This window comes from Prionailurus viverrinus, chromosome C1 (genome assembly GCF_022837055.1).
Source record: "Prionailurus viverrinus isolate Anna chromosome C1, UM_Priviv_1.0, whole genome shotgun sequence".
NCBI classification, from domain to species: domain Eukaryota; kingdom Metazoa; phylum Chordata; class Mammalia; order Carnivora; family Felidae; genus Prionailurus; species Prionailurus viverrinus.
This window is the reverse complement of record NC_062568.1, coordinates 160,567,228-160,589,422: the sequence shown is the minus strand read 5'-3', so window position 1 is coordinate 160,589,422 and position 22,195 is coordinate 160,567,228. Positions and strand designations below refer to the sequence as shown.

Here is a 22,195-nt window from a genome sequence, read left to right as displayed (position 1 = left end):
TTTTTAAATACAATGTGGGATCATTCTGAGGCAACAGGAAGGTATGAAAAAATACAGCTAGAGCCCCGAACTTGGGAAACGTCACCATTTACCTCTGGGCGGACGACTTATAACCTCCGCGAGCTTCAATTTGATCATTTGCAATTTGGGGATAAAATCAGCGCACCTCCCCGGGGGTTCCGGTGTTAAGCAATGATGCCTCGCGGGACCTGGCACTCCATCGACGTCTCTTGAATGAAGGACGGGGGAACTAAAGCGTTCACCTGCAAAGCCGCCGGGCACTCCGGGCTTCCCTGGGGGGCGTCTGGAAGCAGCGTCCGCGCGTCGGGCCGCCGCACCCCGCAGGCTGGGCGCAAGGCGCCGCCCCCCCATCCCCACCCCGGCCGCAAGCTCCTCCCCCGGCGGCCGCGTCCACCCCGGCGACCGCCCGGCACCTGCAGAAGCGCGGCGGCGGGGGCAGCGCTAGGCCACCCTTGGGCGGCGGCGGCGGCAGCGGGGGAGGGGCGCGGGCGCACAGATGGGAGCAACTGAGAAGGGCGGCAAGAAGAGCCGGAGGCTGTTTTCTTCGCTGCGGCCGTGGAAGGCGACCCGGCGGCTGTGGAGGACGCGCTCGGCTCCCAAGGCGGCGCAGGGTGAGTGTGGTCCTGCCGGGGGACCTGTTACCGCGCGCGGCCGGCGCGGCCTCGACTGCAGGGGGGCCGCGGTGGCTCCCGCAGCCGTAGGCGGCGGCTCGCGCCCACCTCTCCGCCCCTGGGACCTGAGGACCGGGGCGGCGCGGCCAGGATGACCCTCGGCCCCTGTGACAAGACCACCCCCCGCCCCCAGCTTTCCCGGGGCTGCTCGCTGAAGTGCGGGGGCCGGTCTGGCGCTGTCCCCTCTCTCCCTCCACCCCTTGGCCCCTTAGGCATCTGTTGTTGGGCCGGGTGGTTGCAGCTTGTTTCCCGCAGAAGCCCCTGTGTGTGCGTTTGACCCTGGACAGAAGGAATTCAGGGTGCCTTGGGGACTCGGTTTACTCAGGTTTGTGTCTCGCCCGACACCTGGCCGGGTGCCTGCAATGCAGTAGCCTTTTGGGGGAATGAATCCGGACCCAAGGCTACCTTCAAGGTCTTCTCCATCTAGACCCACCCCCTTTCCAACCTGTCTGCGGTGATTCCCTGTTACCGCCTGAGCTCTACTCCTAAGAAACTACTTCCCAAACGCATTCCACCCTGTCCCCACGAGGGCCTTAACTCACATTTATTCAATCACCGATGCACTCCATTCACTGTGGCCAGTTTTTATTGCGCTCTTGCCGTGTGCCAGGGCCTGGAATGAACAAGGTAGTCAAGGCCCAGCTCTTGGCACTACTTCTAGAGGGGGAAACAGACATGACACACATAAAACGGCTTAACATCCCCATTACCAATTGCTGTGTGTGCTGGGAAGGAATCCCACAGTCTGCTGGGAGAGGGAAAAAGGCAGAGGCGCCCTGGCTTACACGGCCGATGGATGGACAGGGAAGACCTCTCTGAGGCAACATGATTTAAGCGGAGACCTGAAGACTGAGTAGGAGTTACTCCAGCATGGAGCCTGGGGAGAGTGTTCCTGCCAGAGAGAAATACAAGTGGGAACATTCCCAGTGTGCCTGAGCCTAGCAAGGGGAAGGTGAGGGAGGCAGGACCTGGATCAGGGTCTGGGTAGGACATGAGGAGGAGCTTGGTTTTTCTTTCTAAAGTGAGCCAGGAAGCGACTGAAGTGTTCTAAGCCGGGACATGACCTGATCTGCTAGCTCGCTGCCTTGTGCGTATTTGTAATGGCCATCCATTCCTTATTCTCTCAGCCCGCCTGTCCATCAGGGGTGCACAAATGCCATTTTCTCTGTGAAGGCCTTCCTCAGGTTTCTGCCACCTGTAACCTCTTCTTTTAGTATGTCCTCACCTCTACGGCATCTGTCACTGTTCATCTGGTATTTTAGATTCCACGTGGGCAGGCTCTCATCTACTTCATCTTTATATCCCCTACCAGGCTAAGTCCGGGCTTGGTACCTTCTAGATACCTGTTTGCTAGTATGTGTGTGAGTGTGTGGTGTGTGTGTGTGTGTGTGTGTGTGTGTGTGTGTGTGTGTGTGTGAGTGTGTGGGGGGAGGTGGGGGTGGGGTAGGTTCTGTCTTGTTCTTTCTGTTTCCATCATCTGAGGATTCTTTTTCTGAGAGACTGACATGTCTTGATTTCTAAAATGGCCGACCTGACCCAGGGCAGAAACTACGTTGCACCAGGGCCTTGTCATAGATACAGTGGTCACTCCACCCATCTCCACTGCAGGATTGTTTTGAAAATTAAATGAATTGATGAGCTGAATGTGTTAATCATTGTAAAGCGCTGGCACACAGTAAACATTCTGAAACTAAATTGGTTGAAGAGCAAGAATTGTCTTTTAAATATTTATTTATTGCATTAGAAAACAAGCTTTTCTGTTGTCGGTCGTTAGAGCAACACTGGCTTGGTATGGTCATCTTGCTGGCTTTCAAAGAATGGGTTATTACTTTTAGTCAATGCACAATTAAGTTCCTTCCACACTGCCATTGAACTGTTGTTGAAACTTCATAGGCCTGAAGGCTGACCACCCCTTTTCTTTAGTTTGCCTGAGGAGTCAAAGTGAAGGGTCATTGCAACAAGTATTCCTTGAGTGATAATTATATGCAGAGTGTAATTCCAGGTGTTGTGTGAACGTTTACGAAAGAGGACTAAATGGACATTCCCACTGTAGTAAAATGGATTAGAATAAGTTTTCTAGTTCTATAGTTTTTTTTTTTTTAATGTTTATTTTTCTGAGATAGACAGCACCAGCAGGGGAGGGGCAGAGAGAGAGCGGGACAGAGGATCCCAGGTGCGCTCCACACTGACAGCAGAGAATCCCTGCAGGGCTCAAGCTCACTAACCCAACTGTGAGATCATGACCTGAGCCCAAGTCGGTGCTCAACCGACTGAGCCACCCAGCTGCCCCTCTAGTTCTATGGCTTTTAAAGCGAGGTCTATACTGTGTACATAGCTGTCCTGTTCTCTCTTCTCTGTTTCTGTCCTAGAGTTCACCCATGGCTTTTTGGGCCTCATTGCCATGCCATACCTCTTTTTTCTTAAGTAAGATCTTGGTTGATCACTATATTTCTCTATTTCCCCCTCTCCTCTACAACCATTGTAATGTCTTACATTATATACTTTACAGCTTATAGAATAGGTCAACTATAAGATCTTGTTTCATTTTGACAGCACCCTGGAAGGAGGGAGGGCAGATGGTGTTTATTTCCCCCATTTTATAGATGAGAAGGTGAACCAAGAGACAGTGACTTGCGGGAGGCCATATGGCTGCTGAGTGGCAGAGTCAGGCCTGACTGCCCATACATTCTTTCTGCCACATCTCCCTCCACGAAAATGCAGAGAAGTAAAATCAATAAATATCTTACAATGAAAGAAATCCATATCCCAATTTTATTTGATATCTTTTTTAAAGGTGGTCTGAATTTCTCATAATGATGGGGCATCATTTCATAATTGATAGCCACCAATTTGGGCATCTAGAATCATATACTTCGGTGCCAGACTCTGATTTGAATCTGCCATCAGTAAGTGGCACAGTGATAAGCCGTATGATCTTGGGCAAGGTGCTAAATCTTTCCAAAACTCAGTCATGTATCGCATATGTAAATAAAATAGAGATGATATAAACATAAACAAAAGAGAGATGGTAATTCCTATGTCATAAGTTACGGTGATGATCAAATGAGTTAATGTATATAAAGTGCCTGGGACACAGCTCACAAGATGGTAGTTATTATTTTTATTAACATTAGTTCAGATAGTCTACCATACAATCACATCCCAACGATGGTTAGTCACGAGGCTGGAGAGCTTAGTAACCTGTGGGAATAAAACATAGCCGGAAGCTCGTTAGGGGCAGCTGTTCCTTCTGTACTAACCAGGAGGTCTTCCACACCTTTTTTTATTCCACCAGGGTTGCAAGTGAGAAGTAGTTTAGCTTTGGGGGACTCTTGGCATCTTTTCAACCTAACACTGTGTCCTGCATGCAGCAGATATTCAATAAATTGTGTTTTTAATGAAAAGATCCTTTCGGATATGGTGGTATATCCAAAGAGAATGCACCTGAAATTTACCATATGATCATTTGTGACTGTAAGTAGGATAAATACCTAGAAGGACAATTACTGGGTTAGAAGTATATGCTTTTTTAATTTGGAAAGATAGCTGATCTCCATACATGTGCTAATCTCGTTCCTACCAGGAATGTGTATGATTCTTGATTCCTTACATCCTGTCAGACTTTTTAATGCTTGCCCATTTCATGAATGTGAAATGGTACTGCACTGTTGTTTTATATTAAATTTCCTTGACAAATAATGAAGTGAAGATCTTTTCACATGAATATTGGCTATGCGTGAATAAGGCCTATTCATCTCTTTTCCCATTTTTTTTATTAAAAAGTTTTTTTTAATGTTTATTTATTTTTGAGAGAGAGACACACACCAAGCACGAGCAGGGAAGGGGCAAAGAGAGGGAGACACAGAATCTGAAGCAGGCTCCAGGCTTTGAGCTGTCAGCACAGAGCCCAACGCAGGGCTCAAACTCATGGACTTTGAGATCATGACCTGAGCCGAAGTCGGATGCTTAACAGACTGAGACACCCAGGCGCCCCTCCCATTTTTTTTTTTTTTTTAATTTGATGGTTTGTCTTTTTCTTATTCACTTACAGTTCTTTAAATACTCTGGATACTGGTGCACCTGGGTGGCTCAGTCGGTTAGGCATCTGACTCTTGGTTTCAGCTCAGATCACAATCTTATGGTTTGTGAGTTCGAGCCCCAGGTCAGGCTCTGTGCTGATAGTACAGAACCTGCTTGGGATTCTCCCTCTTTCTCTCCTCCCCACTCCCCACACTCTCTCTCAAAATAAATGAATAAACATTAAAAAAATAAGTAAATACTCTGGATATTAATCATTTGTTGGCTTATATGTCCAAACAACTTTAAAAAATATACCTAAGCATTCAAGCTTTTCCTAATGGGAATATGAAGAAGCTGTTTCCAATGGAAATTAACCCTCCAAATGCTTCCAGCCTTTCTAAAAGAACTACATTTTAGGCAAATATCAAAACTTTTAGGTTACAGAGAAGGAAGTGAATAGTTGGTGAAAGTATTTTTTAAGAAGTAGACCTTGAAATAATGGAAGAAAACTGGCTCTGAGTTTCTCACACCAGAAATTACCTCCCCCCAAGCCTTGGTGGGGCAAAGAGCCCTTTCCTGAGCTGCAGTCTTCCCCAGGAAAGACAGAGATTGGAACTATAGCCAGTCTCTGTCAGCATATGTGCTTCCCAGGACAAGTTACTTGGAGAGGAGGACAGGTGATCTTCAGTTAAATTCCTCACTGCCATTTTCTAGCCATATGTCCCTAAAAAAGTCACATTGAGTGGAGATAATGATTACTACCTAGGGATATTGGAAAGATCAAATGGGATCATAAATATGGAAGGTCTATGTAAATATGAGGATATTTGCTAGGCTCTGTGAAGTAATCAACACTGTGACAGAGTGGAAAAGACTCACTGACCTGTGATCTTTAGGCTCTCTTTCTCTCCCTAGCATCTGTTCTGCATACAGGTGCATGATTGGTGAACAGTGGTTATCCAAGCGTGGTCTCCAGAGTAGCAGCATCAACATCTCCTGGAACTTGTTAAAAATGCAAATTGTTGGCTCCCACCTCAGAGCTACCAAATGAGAAACCAGAAGTAGGGTCTAGCAATATGTTTTAAAGTTGTTTTTTTTTTAAGTTTATTCATTTTTGAGAGACAGAGTGCAAGCGGGAGGTGGGTTGGAGAGAGACGGAAACACAAAATCTGAAGCAGGCTCCAGGCTCTGAGCTGTGAGCACAGAGCCTGACCCGGGGCTTGAACTCACGAGCTGTGAGATCATGACCTGAGCTGAAGTGGGACGCTTAACCAACTAAGCCACCCAGGCGCCCCTAGAGATCTGTTTTAACAAGGCTTGCAGTAATTTTGATGTATGCTAAAGTTTGAGAAACTCTGCCCCAGTGGGATCTGCAAAGGCTTTAAAGTCAGCAAATGTGGGTTCTAAATGTTAACTCTCCCATTTGCCATGAGTAACTTCCAGCATGAGCAAGTTACTGGGCCTCTCTTGGGCTTGCAAACTCTCATCCATAAAAGGAAGATGGTATCACCTCCCTCACAATGTTGTTTTGAGAAAAAAGTATCCTAGCTGCACTTCTTTTTAGTTATGTTTCCTTTGGCAAGTCACTTTTCATTTGTGCCTCACTTTTTTCTCCTCTAAAAAAGATGGAACGGCAAGTGTTAACACAACTGCACTGCTTGCTGTGTGCCAGCCACTGTTCAAAACCTGTGCATATTTTTATGTTATTTAATTTTGATGGTAACCTTGTTTTACCACCTCTGTTTTACAGATGAGAAAATTGAAGCACAGAGAGGTTAAGTAACGTTTCCAAAGTTATGCACTGGGATGCAAAGCCAGGCAGTGTTCTGTGAAAGTCTTTGCTTTAAACACAATGCTTGGCAAATAAATTCCCAATAAATGTATGAAGATGATGTTAAGAAGAGTGCCTGGGACAGAGCTGGTGTTCCAAGTAGCAATTCCTTCTTCGTTGTCTTGTAGCTTGGCTTCATGCCAGCCTACTTAGCTTTTCTTACAGTCATGCTGCCCTCCTCTGTGGTGACCCTCATCACAAACCTTCCTCCACCCCAGTCAGCAATTTTTCTCTCTCTGTTTCACCTCCTTTATGGCCAGACAGATGCTCTGAGCAAACCATACAGGGGCTTGGCTGGATGGAGGAAGATTGAATGTGGCAGTGCCTGCCATCACCACCTCAGCATGTTTTGGGAATGGATGACTAAGCTAGAAGAGGGTCGGGGCAAGTCATTGAAAGGTCATTAGGTCTGCCTAATTTGGAACATAAGCTTCAAGTCTCTTTTGCTCTCAAATTTCCAAGAGAACGTAAAAGATCTTTTTTGCTCAGTTTTTCGTCAGAGTAAAATTTACAGCTAGGAAGTTGAACCCACAATATTAACAGCCACATTTTCTCTTTCGCTTTTGTTTGAAAGGGACAATAAAAAGCCTTATTCTTGTTCAGTTCAGGGTTTCACTCATTGTTCTTGAAAATTCCATTTGGTCTTGCTCTCAAGATGGCCTCCCTTACTGGGCATGAGTCACTGGTCTGGTGACTCAGAAGTGGCATCAACCAAGACAAGGCCTGTGCAGAGCTGTGAAAGGACTTGGTGGCCAGTGGAGCCTGTCTGAGCTTTTGCTAAATCCAGTTATTGAGATAGGGGATCGTTTCCATTAATGGTTGTTTACAGTGCTCCTTGGTACCAGCTTATTTAAAGTGTGGGGTCTGTCAGAGACATTGCTTTATTTTGGAAAGCTCCAAGGCTTGAGCCCATTCTTGTCTGGGTGGGACCTTGGGGTTTACTGTGGGGTAGGACAAGGCTTCTGAGAATTCGCCTGACCCTGCTTGGACTGGCCCCAGAATCAGAGGTCTAAGGCTTCTATAAATATTGTAGCAGGAGGGGAAAATAAAGGCTCAAAAAAAGCCTTTGAAAAGGGCTTTGAACCTCTTTCCACTTACTTTTCTTTTAATTCAATTAAGGATGGATAGAGAGATGAACAGATACGTGATAAAGCAAATAGAACAAAATGCATCATGCAATGCTTCCAACTTTTTTGTATGTTTGAAACTTTAAAACATTTTTTTTAATGTTTATTTATTTTTGAGACAGAGAGAGATAGAGTGTGAGTGAGAGAGGGGCAGAGAGAGAGGGAGACACAGAATCTGAAGCAGGCTCCAGGCTCCCAGCTGTCAGCACAGAGCTGGATGCAGGGCTTGAACCCACAAACCGTGAGATCATGACCTGAGCCCAAGTCAGACGCCTGACTGAGGCACCCAGGTGTCCCTGAAACTTTTCAAAATTCAATATTGGGTAAAATGTTAGGTACTCTAGAAATGACCACACTCTTGGAAAACATTGCTTCCTTTTTAATATAAATGGCAGCCCTTTTCTCACTTCCTTGTGTTTCTTCCTAGGAAGCCTACTTGATTAAAGCTCACCCCCTGGAGGGAACAAAGGCCTTTATGCCAAGGCCTTTATATTCTTTCTGATGTGTAACTCTCACAGTAGCCCTACAAGCTAGTTATTATTTTCTGCATCAGGCGCAGAGGGGTAAATTTGACCCAGGTCACAAGGTAGTAATATTAGTCTAATGGCATTTATGGAGCCCTCACTTTATGTGTCAGGCTCTGTGCCATGTACTTTATATGTGTGTGTGTGTGTGTGTGTGTGTGTGTGTGTGTGTATGTATATATATATATATATATATATATATATATATATATATATATAAACTCTTTTCAGCCTCATCCAGCCCTAGGAGATAGGTTCCATTATTATCTGCATCTTACAGATCAGGAAATGTAGACAGAGAGAGGTGTAGGAAAGTGTCCTGGCTTACTTTAGGGGCCAGTAAATGACAGAGCCCATGTTTGAACCATCTCTCCTGCATTATGGCCCCTGCCCTTCTATTGAAACCCAGGCAGGCAGGCGTTGGCATTCCTCTGCTTAATCACTAAATCAGCATACCTTGTAGAAACCTCTTGCCCTGAAGCCACAAGCTTCTTGAGGACAGAATGCTTTGCTCAGCAGCTGTGTCATTCATTCCCAGTGTTCAGGGCAGTGCCTGGCACAATGACTATTTATTGAATGAAAGAGTGCACAAATGGTGGCCTCTCACCACCTACTTCTTGTATCCTCTCTCTGGCCCTAAAGTGTTCCTAACTGGGCACATTTTGGCTGTCCTGGACTTGGTCCTTGGCAATGGAGTTGCCCGTTTCTTTGACGTGGTCAGTGCACCAACATGGTTCATTTGGTGGCCAGCAAGGAGTTCCAGTGAAGGCAGATTTTCCTCTCTGGTCTTAACTTGTCAAAGAGGAGCATAAAGGTATTATTCACTGCCAAGGAAAGATGGGAGCAAAAACCAAATACTAAAAATTTCCCCAAACTTTCAAGGAGTCTTTACACTGTGGTAGCTAGAAATCAACTCCAGGACCCCTAGTGGCCAGGACAGGTTTTTACTCTGCAGCTATATTTGACTCTTGGGCTACAATGACCAGATGAACACTAGCAGTTAGTTCTCTTAGCCCAAGTATGTTGCTAATTATACCTTGCTTTTATATAGGACTTAGTGTACCAAGTACCACATCTGTTCTTCTCCCTTTTGATCTTCTGAAAAGCCTTGCACACACACAGGACACATATGATTAGCCCTACTTTACAGATGAGGAAACTGGTGCCAGACAGGTTGTCACCTACCCTACACCACTCAGTTAATAGTGTGGAGACAGGTCTTCAACTCTCTTATCTTGACTCCTGCTCCAGCAAATTTTCCATGTCAATATTGTGTTTCACCCAGCAATTTCTGGGGATGAGAGCAACAGGTAGGTGTATTTCTTGTTATTGCTCTACTCACAACTTAGTGAGGTCCTGAATTGGGTCAGTTAATGTTTTTGGAGATCAGCTGACTGATCTATAGTGGGGAATAACCACTACCCATCACCTACAGAGCAACTACGGCAGAGGAGGTCAGCTCAGGTCATTATCTCACGGTCCCACTGAAGCAGGTCTGAGCCTGCTTCAGATTCTGTGTCTACCTCTCTCTCTGCCCCTCCCCTGCTCACACTCTGTCCCTCTCTCTCTCTCTCAAAAAGAAATAAACGTTAAAGAAAAAAAAAAGGACAATGTCTGAATGAAGATGTTCCAAAGGGACTATGATGACACTGACCCATGTTTCATAAAATAAATACCTCCTCTAGCCATCCTGTCTAAAATGGCATGTGTGTTACTTCATTACCATGCTTCATTTTTCCTCATGGCATTTATTTTTATTTATTATATGTTTATATTTGTCTAGTGTCTGTTTGAATACCCCCACCAAAATGTCACAGCTATGAGCAGGATTTGGTCTGTTTTCTGTACTCTTGAATCCCTAACAGATGGAATTCTACCTGGCACAAATAAACATTTGCTGAACGAAGAAATGAAGGAATGAATCCTAGCTATGTAATGATTGAATTGGATGATTGAAAGATTTGCTTGACTCTTTCTTGGTCTCTAAGAGAGGGCTTTTATGGTCTCATCCCCATTTCTGGCTCAGCTTTAAGAATCAACTTACACCTGGATAAACTGGGTTCAATAATACGTGTCCATGCAGCAGACACAGGTCACCATACTACACTGTAGGTCTCTGTACTGTAACAGCCTGTGGGCAGCTTGAGGACAGGGACTGGTCCCCTTCACTGTTGTATCCTCACTACCTAGCATAAGGCCTGGTCCACAGAGAGGTGAAAGAAATATTTGTTGAATGAACGAATATGAAAGAGAAAGCACAGGTCTCTTAATTCCCTCCAAAATTAAGGTCTCTGTTTGAGAATACGCTGGGCACATGGCACATGGCACAGACATTCACCTTTCAACCGGAACCAAGTCTCTAGAGAGCTGAGGAGGCACTAAGCAGTTGGTTCCCTAACCTTAGAGAAGGAAAGGCAAGCCTAGACTCCAGATCCAGTTCCATGCCATGTTTTGGAATTTGTGTTTACGTCGGCCTTCATCCCCATCCTTTCAGCTCCAGCATAAGCAAAATTATCACCCCGCACACTGACTTGCATGCAATTATCAGAGCTCGGGTGCTCTTCCGTTGAGGGACTTCGCCCCTGAGATCGCTGACTTTCTGTGAATGACAAATCAAAAGTCAGGTTTGGAGAACCAGCCCGACTTTCCTGCTCATTTGCAGCAGAGGGAGGAAAGAGAGAATGAAAGATTCTGAAAATAAAGGTAAGGGGTCAACTGCAGAGGGGAGGCTAAAAGATGCTAGGGATGAGATGTCACTCCACAGATATATTTAGTTTGTATTAATGGCTGACTATAAATTACTGTGTATATGTTAGTTTAAAATTCTAGTTATATAATAAACATGACTTTTTTTTTAATGACTGGCTTTTAGTTTCCAAATATTGTGTCATTCAGTTTTCCATATTTGTGCTACCAAATAGAACAATATTTTTGCATTCTTCATTTAATCCTGGCTGGGTTACAGATACTTCCATTTCACAGATTTTCTTATAATAGCTCCCAGGATTTTGACAATTTTATTTTGGGAGAGTTCACAATAGTTAATTAATATGTAGGCTTTCGATGCATTATTGCAATTGGAATATCTGAAATACTTCAGACTTCTGCAGTTTGGGTTCACAAGAAAAACGTTGACAGATAATTCCTTAACGTCAATCCTTTAGGGAGGACCCAACGGAGAGCCATCATTGACCTTCAGAACTGTTTATCTTGCAGAGATATTCGGATGCAAACTACCCCCACCCCTCCAGCCTCCAGCCTAGAGACGTCCCTGGTACCTTACCCCCTACCCTCCAGCCCTTCACTCTAATTCTGTCTGAGCCATGGAGGGAGAGAGAAAAGGATTTAAATGAAAACTCAGGGAAGGGCAGGGCTCACTAAAATGAGCCAACCGGTTTTTTAGTTCAACAACAGGGATTCTGGAGGATTCTGATGTTTAAATTCCGAGGCTCCTTAAATTTTCTGCCGCAGTTGGGGGAGGAGCGATAGACCCCAAGGTCTCCGGAGGCTCCACGTGTTCCCAGACCCTGTTCCCGGAGGGAGCCCTTCCTTCATGCTGCGTTGCTCCTGCTCCTTGTCCGGGTGCCGGTGGAAGGCGCAGAGGGGCCAGGCTCCTGGGGAAGCACACCCCCCTTCCCCCGCCTCCCTTCCAGGAAAGCTCCTGGGAAGCCGCCGCAGCAGAGGACGCCATCTCCGCGCCACCGTACCCAACCCCTGCTTCCCGAGCGCTAATTTTAGGGTTTGCCAGCCTCCCTTTGCCCCCCCGCGGGCTGTCGGTTTGCTCGCACCGGAGCCACTGCGCAGCAGTTAGCACCCTACCCTGTTTTCCCTGTGCGCTCTGCGTTAAGGAGGCCCCAGCATTTTGCCCTTGGGCACCCGGGCTGGGGTGCGCAGGTGGAGTCTGGCATGCCGCGCCCCGTGGAGGTTACTTGCTTCCACTGGGTCTCTCTCCCACGCGAAGTTGTTTGGGTGACTGGGGAGACGACACATGCCCCCAGCCTTTTCCTTCCTGTACGCAGGGCCGCCCGGCTTGGGCTTCCCCAGACCAGTTCCCAGCTGCTCTCTGGCTTGTTACAAGATTCTTACCGTGTGGTGGCCAGTGATGTTTATTACACACCAAAAAATGAAACGGGGGGAAAAAAAAAGCCATAAACAGCCTGAGGCCAGTGAGGAGACTGGTATTTTAATCCACTAAACTGCAATGAAGTCTCCAAGCAATGCTACTTTCTGTAGTGAAGCTTTAAAAGAGCCAGGGGTAGCTGATGTTGGTAGTTATCAACATCTAATAGGCTCTGGATCATTCACATCCATGTATTGATCTGTGTGGTTTTGATGTTCAAATTTTAATTAAGCAGCCATAGGTGAGGGAAAAGAGCTATGTAAGCATGGGCCTGGCCAGTGGAAAGAGGGCCTCTCCACTGCCGTTTCCTAAGCCAGCCTCTGGTGAACAAATAAAACCTGTGCCTATGTAATTAAAGTATTTCAAATGAACTTGAGAGTGTTGGCTTCCCCTGTGTTGATTTCAGTCAGTGGCCAGAGAAAGGGTTTTTGGAAAGAAAAAAAAATTGCTTATATGCCATGTCATGCTAGGCCATGCTCATGTTTTAGAAAAGTTAAGACTGCCTCAATTGGACGCTCAGGATGAGGCTAATATTCAGCATGGTTTGGAATTTTAACACTCAGTTTCTCAGCGTGTCAATGTGTTTTAAGGTTCACGTCTCTCGCTGCTTTTTGAGGGGAGGTGGTATTTAGAATTTTTGTTTCCCTTTGTTTTGGAAAGAGCTTTGAGGATAGTTAGGTTCGGGCTTGTACCACCTAACTTATTAAATGTGACCAAGGACAAGACCCTTTGTTTCTTTGGATCTTAGTTTCCTTATTTCTAAAATGAAGAAATGTTAGGCTGGATCATTGCTCTTACGATTGTGGGTGGTAAGAAAAGAATCTAGTGAGTCTCCAGCAGCATTTTAGAAAGATGACGTAGCACAGAAGGTATCAGACACCACTGCACCCAGTGAGGGTAAACACTGTTTTCTGAAACTTGTTTTAGATTCTGTGCTTGTTTATGTATGTAGGTATGGGCTGCCTTGATATCAGGTCTGTTTCTTACTGTGAATCCCAGCCGAGAGTTTGAGAAACGCTGAAATACAGCACAGCGTATTAACGTGGTTTTCCGGGAGTCTGTGAAATGCAGTCTTCTATATGCATGTCCATTTTGTTTATGTTTGAGGAGAACGTCAAGAGTTTTCCTCAGATTTTCAGAAAGTTCTAAGATCCCCAACAGGTTCAGAATGATTGTTTTTTTAAGGTCTCCCAAGACCCTTCCAAGCCAATTTATTAATGATCATAGACTCTTTCCAGGGCCGGGAAATAGGTGTGTGTTGACAGAGACCAGCTGAGTATACAGTGTGAGGTGGCCATGCGCATGCGCGCGTGTGCATGTGCGTGCGTGTGTGTGTGTGCGTGTGCGTGGCATCTGTGCCGGGTCGTGAGGAAAAGGTGTGACCATGGTAACCAGACCATGAGAGCTATTTCTAGGTTCCAGAGTACCAGTTGGTGACCTGAATATGAAACGTAAATATCTAAAAATTAGTGTTTATGCTGAAAATACCACAGAAAAACTATTACAATGTTGTGAATTGTTTCGGAAGACTGAAAACAAAGAATCAGATAAAATCTGAAGAGATTGTCAGGGGAAAATAAATTGTCCAGGTATTGGTAGGCAGAAACTGAATTTTTATAAGCTGTCCCCTCACATGACTAATGTTCAGTAAATGCGGAGTTGGGATTTAACAAATGCTTTTCTTTCTTCTCCTTTTGGGACATCTTGTCTTAAGACGGTTCATTGAGGCTTTTAAATACAAAAGGTATTGTATAACATTTGCCCTGCATATCTCAAAATGGTTTGTAAGCCAAAAGAAAATATTATGTACGAGGCACCTAAGAAGAAAATAGTTGAATGCATTAATAAGTAGATATTGGCAAACTTGACAGTTAATTAATAATAATAACCATAGCTGCTATTTGATGAACAACTAGTATGTGAAAAGCTCTCTGTGAGGTGCTTTATTGTCACAACGCTGTAAGGCAGGGGGTATTGTACATGTAAAGAAATGGATTAAGAATTTTGTAGAGGGACACATAGTAAGTAGCAGACTTAGGATTCAAACCCAGATAATTTTACCTCCCAAATCATACACGTGGTAGTCAAGGGCTTGAGCATAAGTCACATGGTGAAATTGCATACTTACTAATAAAATTTTCAGTGTCGTCTATTATTAGAGTTAACTTACTTACTATAAAAAGGCATAGGAGAGCCGTGAAAAATGATGGCTTTTGACTAATTTTCTGGATTGTGTTTATTTGGAAAATAGGCGTTCCAAGTCAGCTTGAAATTTCCCTTTTATTTTTAGTAAGTTCTCTGAGTATTTTATGCAACAAGGTTTTAAAAGTGATATGAAGGAATAGGAGGGGAGAGTTTGAAAATTTGGTTGGGAAAATTTTTTTTTTCTCCAAGAGTTTAGGGCAAAAAGTTCTTTTAAACTTTGTTATTTTTCCATATTTTATCTCAGAATAACAAGCATGACATTTTTGGAGCAAATGAAGTTATATATAACATTTTAATGTGGTAAAACCAGGTGTAGAGCATTGTCTAGAGCATTGTCTATACGGGCAGTTCTTGAAAGAATCTGATTTTTCAGTGAAACTTATTATAAAATCTGATTGAGTGTTTGAATATGGACAGACCTAGACTTCTGGGTGCTAAATATTAAGAAGACTGTGGTGTACATCCCCTCAGTCCATAATCCAAATACAGTAAGTGTAAGGAAATCAAAAAATGTTGTGACTTTTCTTAACCACTATGACTCTGTTGATACTTTTAGAGGAAACTCAAATTCCTTCAGGGATTTTTGTCATTGCTGCTTGTGACTTGGGTAGGTTGGAGAAATGATATGTTGGCTGGGATGATCTGTAAGTGGTTGACTGATTTCTTAGTTTTCAGGGCTAGCGTGTGATAAAACTGGGTTTTAAGGCTGTTCTCTACCAGTGGTTTTCAAATGGGCACAGTACTGCTTTCTGGGGGACACACTGGAAGTAAATAGGGGCTCTAGAAGCATTCATTGGGAAGAAACCAGAAATGTGGCAGATGTCCTGCAATGCTCCGGACTGTTGCATTCAGTGACCAATTATCTTGTGTCCTGTGCGACTTTCGAATGTTTTGCTGAACAGGTAAGTGAAAACCCTCTATACTTTTCTAAGCCTAGAACATGCACTGGTTTTACTCTGAAATATATATACACTGAAATTTCCAGGATTACAAATGCTGTGTAAATTGAGGAGAGATTATGCTTAATTTTGTTCAGAAAAACTACTTACCCAAAGCAATGCTGCTTGTATTTGAGAAACCAGTAGAACGCACCTGTCTCGTTCAGTCTACATAGAAGTACATGTGTGTGACTACGTTATTATATATTCTAATATAGTACTGCTTGAGCATTTGCATATTGAAATCCATTTGGTTTTTTTTAAATTTTTTTTTTAACGTTTATTTATCTTTGAGACAGAGAGAGACAGAGCATGAACAGGGGAGGGGCAGAGAGAGAGGGAGACACAGAATCGGAAACAGGCTCCAGGCTCTGAGCTGTCAGCACAGAGCCCGACGCGGGGCTCGAACTCACGGACCGTGAGATCATGACCTGAGCCGAAGTCAGACACTTAACCGACCGAGCCACCCAGGTGCCCCCATTTGGGGTTTTTTTTGAGTTTATTTTTGAGAGAGTGCACAAGTGGGGGAGGGGCAGAGGGGCAGAGAGCAAGGGACAGACAGAGAGAGACAGAGAGAGACTCCCAAGCAGGCTCCGCACTGTCAGCACGGAGTCCGATGTGGGGCTCACATGACCAGAGCTGAAACTAAGAGTTGGACACTTAACCGACTGAGCCACCCAGGTGCCCTTGTTTTATTATAAATAACGTTTCTTTTACTTCTCTTACATTATAGTTGGCGTATTATATATATTTTTAATTTTGTGTATTATATATATTTTTGTTTAATTTTATTTAATTTCAGTTTCATTTTGAGATACTACACAGGGAAATACAAAATATTTTTGTATCTACATATATTTGTGTTATTCAGACTATATAAAATGACTCTATTTTGATTTTAAAGATTTTGAGCCAACATTACAACTTTTGAAGATTATATATTCAATTCTATATTTCTGGTTCCTTAAAAAAATTAGAACAATCTACCACAATGGGATTGAGCTGAGCATCAACTTCCCTTTTTATGGCAGAAATACTGGGATATAGATGTCATAAGTCTTCTTAGAAATGATGTCACTGGTAATTGCTTTTATTTATGCTACTGTAACTGGTATTTTAAAATTTTATTCTCTATTGCTTGTTCTTAAGAAATATAGCTGATTTTTATTTGCTGACCTTATTTCAGTGGCCTTGCCTAATTCACGTATTAATTTTAATAGTTTTTAGATTTTTACAGGCAGTTATATTTCTGTGAATAATGACAATTTTATATCTTCCTTTCCAATCCTTAGACTTTTCATCACTTGCATTATTGCACTAGCTAGGGTCTCTCTCACTATGTTGAATAGAAGTGGTGATAGTGATTATCCTTATTTTGTTCCTCGTCTCAGAGGAAAAGCTATCAATATTTGACCATTACTTAAATACAATATTTGATGCAGGATTTACCTAGGAACTTTTTTTTTTGTTTGTTTATTTTTGAGGGGGGATGGTGGCAGAGAGAGAGGGAGACACAGATTCCAAAGCAGGCTCCAGGCTCTGAGCTGTCAGCACAGAGCCCAATGCGGGGCTCGAACTCACCAACTGTGAGATCGTGACTTGAGCCAAAGGCAGATGCTTAACTGACTGAGCCACCCAGGTGTCCCACTTGGGCATTTTTAAAATTCAAATTAGGAAAGTTATCTTCTATTCTTAGTATGCTAAATTTTTATCATGAATTTTATCGAAAGTTTTTTGTGTTGTGATATCATATGATTGTACTATTTTAATTTGTTAGTATGAATTACCTGTTTTTTGTTTATTTATTTTGAGAGAGAGAGAGAGAAAGAGAGAGGGAGAGGGAGAGAGAGAGAGGGAGAGAGAGCGAGCGAGCGAGCATGAATGGGGTAGGGGCAGAGAGAAAGAGGGAGAGAGAGAATCCTAAGCAGGCTCTAGGATATCAGCACAGAGCCTGACTTGGGGCTCTATCTCACAAACCTCGAGATCATGACCTGAGCCAAAATCAAGAGTTAACGCTCAATGGACTGAGCCACCCAGGTGCCCCTACGTTGATTTCTTTTTTGAGTATTAAATTAACTTTGCTCAGCTTAGTTGTGATATGTTATCCTTTGTTCATATTGCTGGATTTGACTTGCTAATATTTTATTGAGGAATATTTTTGTTCACAAGAGAGATTAATCTGCAGTTTTCTATTGTTGTGGCCCCTTGCCAGGTTTGGACATCAAGATTTTGCTGACCTTATAAAACAAGTTAGGAGATGTTTCCTCTTTATTCTGTTATCTGGAACGGTTTTGTAAGATGGTATTATTATTTACATGTCTGGAAGAATTTACTGGTGAAACCATATGGGCCTGGAAATTTTGTTGTAGGAAGGTTTTAAAATATGGATTCATTTATTTTAATAGATACATATTTATTCAGATTTTCTATTTCTTTTTTGTGTAAGTTGTGTTTTTCTAGGAATTTGTCCATTTTATCTGAATTTTCAAATTTATTGGTAAAAGGCTTTCTTTATATCCTCTTAAGATCTTAATATTTGTAGGTTATGTGGTTTATTCCTATTTTTTTTTGATGTCAGTATTTCTCTCTGTTCTTTTTTATTTATTTTTATTTTTTATTTTTTTAAATTTACATCCAAATTAGTTAGCATATAGTGGAACAATGATTTCAGGAGTAGATTCCTCAGTGTCCCTTACCCATTTATCCCATCCCCCCTCTCACAACCCCTCCTATAACCCTCAGTTTGTTCTCCATATTTATGAGTCTCTTCTGTTTTGTCCCCCTCCCTGTTTTTATATTCTTTTTGTTTCCCTTCCCTTATGTTCATCTGTTTTGTCTCTTAAAGTCCTCATATGAGTGAAGTCATATGATTTTTGTCTTTCTCTGACTAATTTCACTTAGCGTAATACCCTCCAGTTCCATCCACGTAGTTGCAAATGGCAAGATCTCATTCTTTTTGATTGCCGTGCAATACTCCATTGTGTGTGTGTGTGTGTGTGTGTGTGTGTGTGTGTGTGTGTGTGTGTATACCACATCTTCTTTATCCATTCATCATTGATGGACATTTGGGCTCTTTCCATACTTAGGCTATTGTTGATAGTGCTGCTATAAACATGGGGGTGCATGTGTCCCTTCGAAACAGCACACCTGTATCCCTTGGATAAATGCCTAGTAGTGCAATTGCTGGGTCGTAGGGTAGTTCTATTTTTAGTTTTTTGAGGAACATCTGTACTGTTTTCCAGAGTGGCTTCACCAGCTTGCATTCCCATCTCTCTGTTCTTTATACTTGTAATTCTCATTTTTTTGATGCATATGGCCAAGGTTTTGTGAATTTTATTTATCTTGGCAAAAAGCTAGTATTTTTAATTTGGTTGTTCTTTTATATTATAAATTTGTTTTCTATCTCATTTCTTACTTGTATCATTATTATTTACTTTTACACTCTTTGATTCCAATTTTCTGAAATTTTTTCCAGTTTCTTAAGATAGAGGTTTACATCTCTGATTATCAGTTTTCTTCTAAAAAATATTTTCATTTAAGTGTTTTGGTTTTTCTCTAAATAGCTTTAGCTGCATGCTGTTAGTTTTGTTATATCATGTTTTTATTGTCATTTAGTTTAAAATATTTTACAATTTTTGTATTATTTAAATTTATATTGTTTAAGTTTAAAATATTTTCTAATTTCCATTGTGGTTTTTTTTTTTTTTTTGACACACAGGGTCATGTAGAAATGTACTTCTTTTTTAAAAAAATCATTTATTTATCTTAATTCCAGTTAGTTAACATACAGTGCTATATTGGTTTCAGGTGTACAATATAGTGATTCAACAATTCTGTACATCACCCAGTGCTCATCAGAAGTGCCTTCCTTAATCCCCATCACCTATTTCACGCATCCCCCACCCACCTAGAAATGTACTTCTTCATTACCAAGCACTTGTGGAGTTTCTAGTTTTTTTGTTTTTTGTTTTTGTTTTTGTTTTTCTTTGCTATTTGTTTCTACCTTACTTTACCTGTGGTCAGAGAACATACTTTGGATGATGTTAGTTCTTTGAAATCTGTTGCAACTTGCTTTGGGCCCTGTATATTGTCAACTTTATATATGTATGTTACATGTCTACTTTAAAAAAATGTGCACATTGAGGTTATTTGGTTCCATGTTCTGTATATGTCAATTGTCTCAATTTTTAAAATCTTATAGCACAGATCTTATGTATCCTTTTTTTTCTCATTCTGTTTGTTGAGAGAGATTAAACTGTCCCATTATGACTTTTGATTTGCCTGTTTGTCTTTTTATATTTGCTAACTTTTGCTTTACTTAACTTTGAGGCTGTGATTTTAAGTGTGTACCGTATACATTTAGAATTGTTGTATATTTATTGTGAAATGTCTCTCATATCTAGTAATGCTTCCTATGTTAAAGTCTATCTTTATAATATTAATGGAGCCATCCAGTTTTTTTGGGCTATATATACAATATGGTATATGTTTTTTGTTTTCTTTTTTTCTTTCTTTTGAGAGAAAGAGTGTGTGCACATGTGCACACATGCATACACAGGGGAGGGACAGAGAGAGAGGGAGAGAGAGAGAATCTTAAGCAGACTCCATGCTCAGCGTGGAGCCCAATGTGGGGCTTGATCCCATGTCCCTGTATCATGACCTGAGCCAAAATCAAGAGTCAAATGCTTAACCAACTGAGCCACCCAGGCGACCTTGTAGATCTTTTTTCATCTTTACACTTCAATTTATTTGCATTTATGTTTAATCTGCATCTTTTGTAAGCAGCGTATAAATGAATTTTTAAAACTCCAGTCTGACAGTTTAGTTCAATTATTTAAAGCATCTAATGTAATTATTGATATATTAAGGTTTATATGGCTACCGTGTTCCTATTTGTTTCTATTTGTGTCCCATCTGTTTTACGTACCGTTTTTTTTCCTTTTGCTTTCTTTTGGATTGATCAAGCCTTATTTTAACTTTCTCTTTTTCCCCTCTGCTAGCATGTTACCCGTTTATTTCTATTTTACTTTTTGTATATATATGATTAGTCCAATCCTACTTTTACTTAATCACATTCCAGACAAAGGTGGGCTCTGAGGATACTTTAACTCTATTTACCCTGTCTTCCCTTCTCAATACCCCCTCCCCTCTTGTGTCTTTATTATAATTAATTTTAATTATATATATTTATGTATGTATATTTATTATATATATTTATATATATATACATATATACATATATATATTCAATCCTCCATGGGACATATTGTTTTTTAGTCACTCTCCATTGAGATTTACTCACATATTTACCCTAGCCATTGCTTTTCATTAGTGCAGTATTTTCCCTCTGGTATCTTTTTCCTCTGCATAACAAACAAACAAACAAACAAACAAACAAAAAACATTTCTTTTAGTATTCCTTGTAATGCATATCTGGTATAAAAGAATATTCTTAGTTTTTTGGTCTGGAAATGATTAGTTTTGCCTTTACTTTTGAAGATAATTTCAATGAATGTATAGGATTCTGGGGAAAAAGATCCTCCCCTTCATCCCTAGCACTTTAAAGATTCCATTCCAGGGCGCCTGGGTGGCTCAGTCCGTTAAGCGTCCAACTTCAGGTCATGATCTCGCAGTTTGTGAGTTCGAGCCCCACATCGGGCTGACAGCTTGGAGCTTGGAGCCTGCTTCAGATTCTGTCTGCCTGTCTTTCTGCCCTTCCCCCATTCAAACTCTGTCTCTCTGTGTCTCTCAAAAATGAAAAAAAAAACGTTAAAGAAAAATTTTTTAAAGATGCCATTCCATTGTTGCTGGCTTTCTTTCTTGGAAAATTAGCTTTTTTTTTTTAAGTTTATTTATTTTGAGAGAGAGAGAGAGAGCACACTCACAAGTGGGGGAAGGGCAGAGAGAGAGGGAGAGGGAGAATCCCAAGCAGGTTCTACATGGTCATTGAGCAGAGCCCCATGCGGGTCTCGAACTCATGAAACTGCAAGATCATGACCTGAGCTGAAATCAGGATTTGGACGCTTAACCAACTGATCCACCCAGGAAGCCCTGGATATTAGTTTTATTGTTGCTGTTGATGTTGCATCATTTTTCCTTGGCAATTTTTAAAGACTTTTCTTCATATATTTGGTTTTCAGCAGTTGTCCTAGGTATGATTTTCCTTCTGTTTATCCTGCTTGAGGCCTTCAGCCCTTCTTGAATCTATGTGCTTGATGTTTTTTGTAATTCTCATGATTCTCTGCCATTATCTTTTCAAATATTGTTTCTGCTTTGTTCTCTTCTCCCATTTTGGGACTCTAATTACTTTTATGTTAGAACTTTTTACTCTCTTCCATACGTGTCCGATTCTATTACCTATACTCCTATTCTTCATTTCTCTGTTCTATTTTGGGGCTCTATCCCATGACTGTGAGATCATGACCTGAGCCAAAATCAAGAGGTGGACACTTAACCAACTGAGCCACACAGGTGCCCTGTAAAGACCATGCTTATTAACTCCTATATTTGGGTCACTTGTGAGTCTGTTTATATTTTGGTTTTTTTTTCTTGGTTTTCTTTCTTCATATGCCTGGCAATTTTATTTTATTTAAAAAAAAATTTTTTTTCAACGTTTATTTATTTTTGGGACAGAGAGAGACAGAGCATGAACGGGGGAGGGGCAGAGAGAGAGGGAGACACAGAATCGGAAACAGGCTCCAGGCTCTGAGCCATCAGCCCAGAGCCCAACGCGGGGCT

General features: G+C 42.0%; 1 protein-coding gene across 6 annotated transcripts in view; it reads left to right on the top strand.

Annotated features, from left to right (window-relative positions):
* Positions 1–502: 502 nt before the first annotated feature.
* The window catches only part of DNAJC6 (DnaJ heat shock protein family (Hsp40) member C6), a 148,677-nt gene continuing 126,984 nt past the window's right edge, over positions 503–22,195 (top strand). For 4 of the 6 annotated variants that reach the window (XR_007155109.1, XM_047873084.1, XM_047873088.1 and 1 more), the window contains exon 1: positions 529–632. Coding sequence is in view for 1 of the 6 variants with exons in the window: in XM_047873085.1 (XP_047729041.1) it covers positions 518–632 (115 nt within the window). In the remaining 5 variants the exon portion in view is untranslated. Of the gene's footprint in view, positions 633–22,195 lie in introns of all 6 variants that reach the window. The other 2 variants (XM_047873085.1, XM_047873083.1) reach the window with 2 other exon arrangements.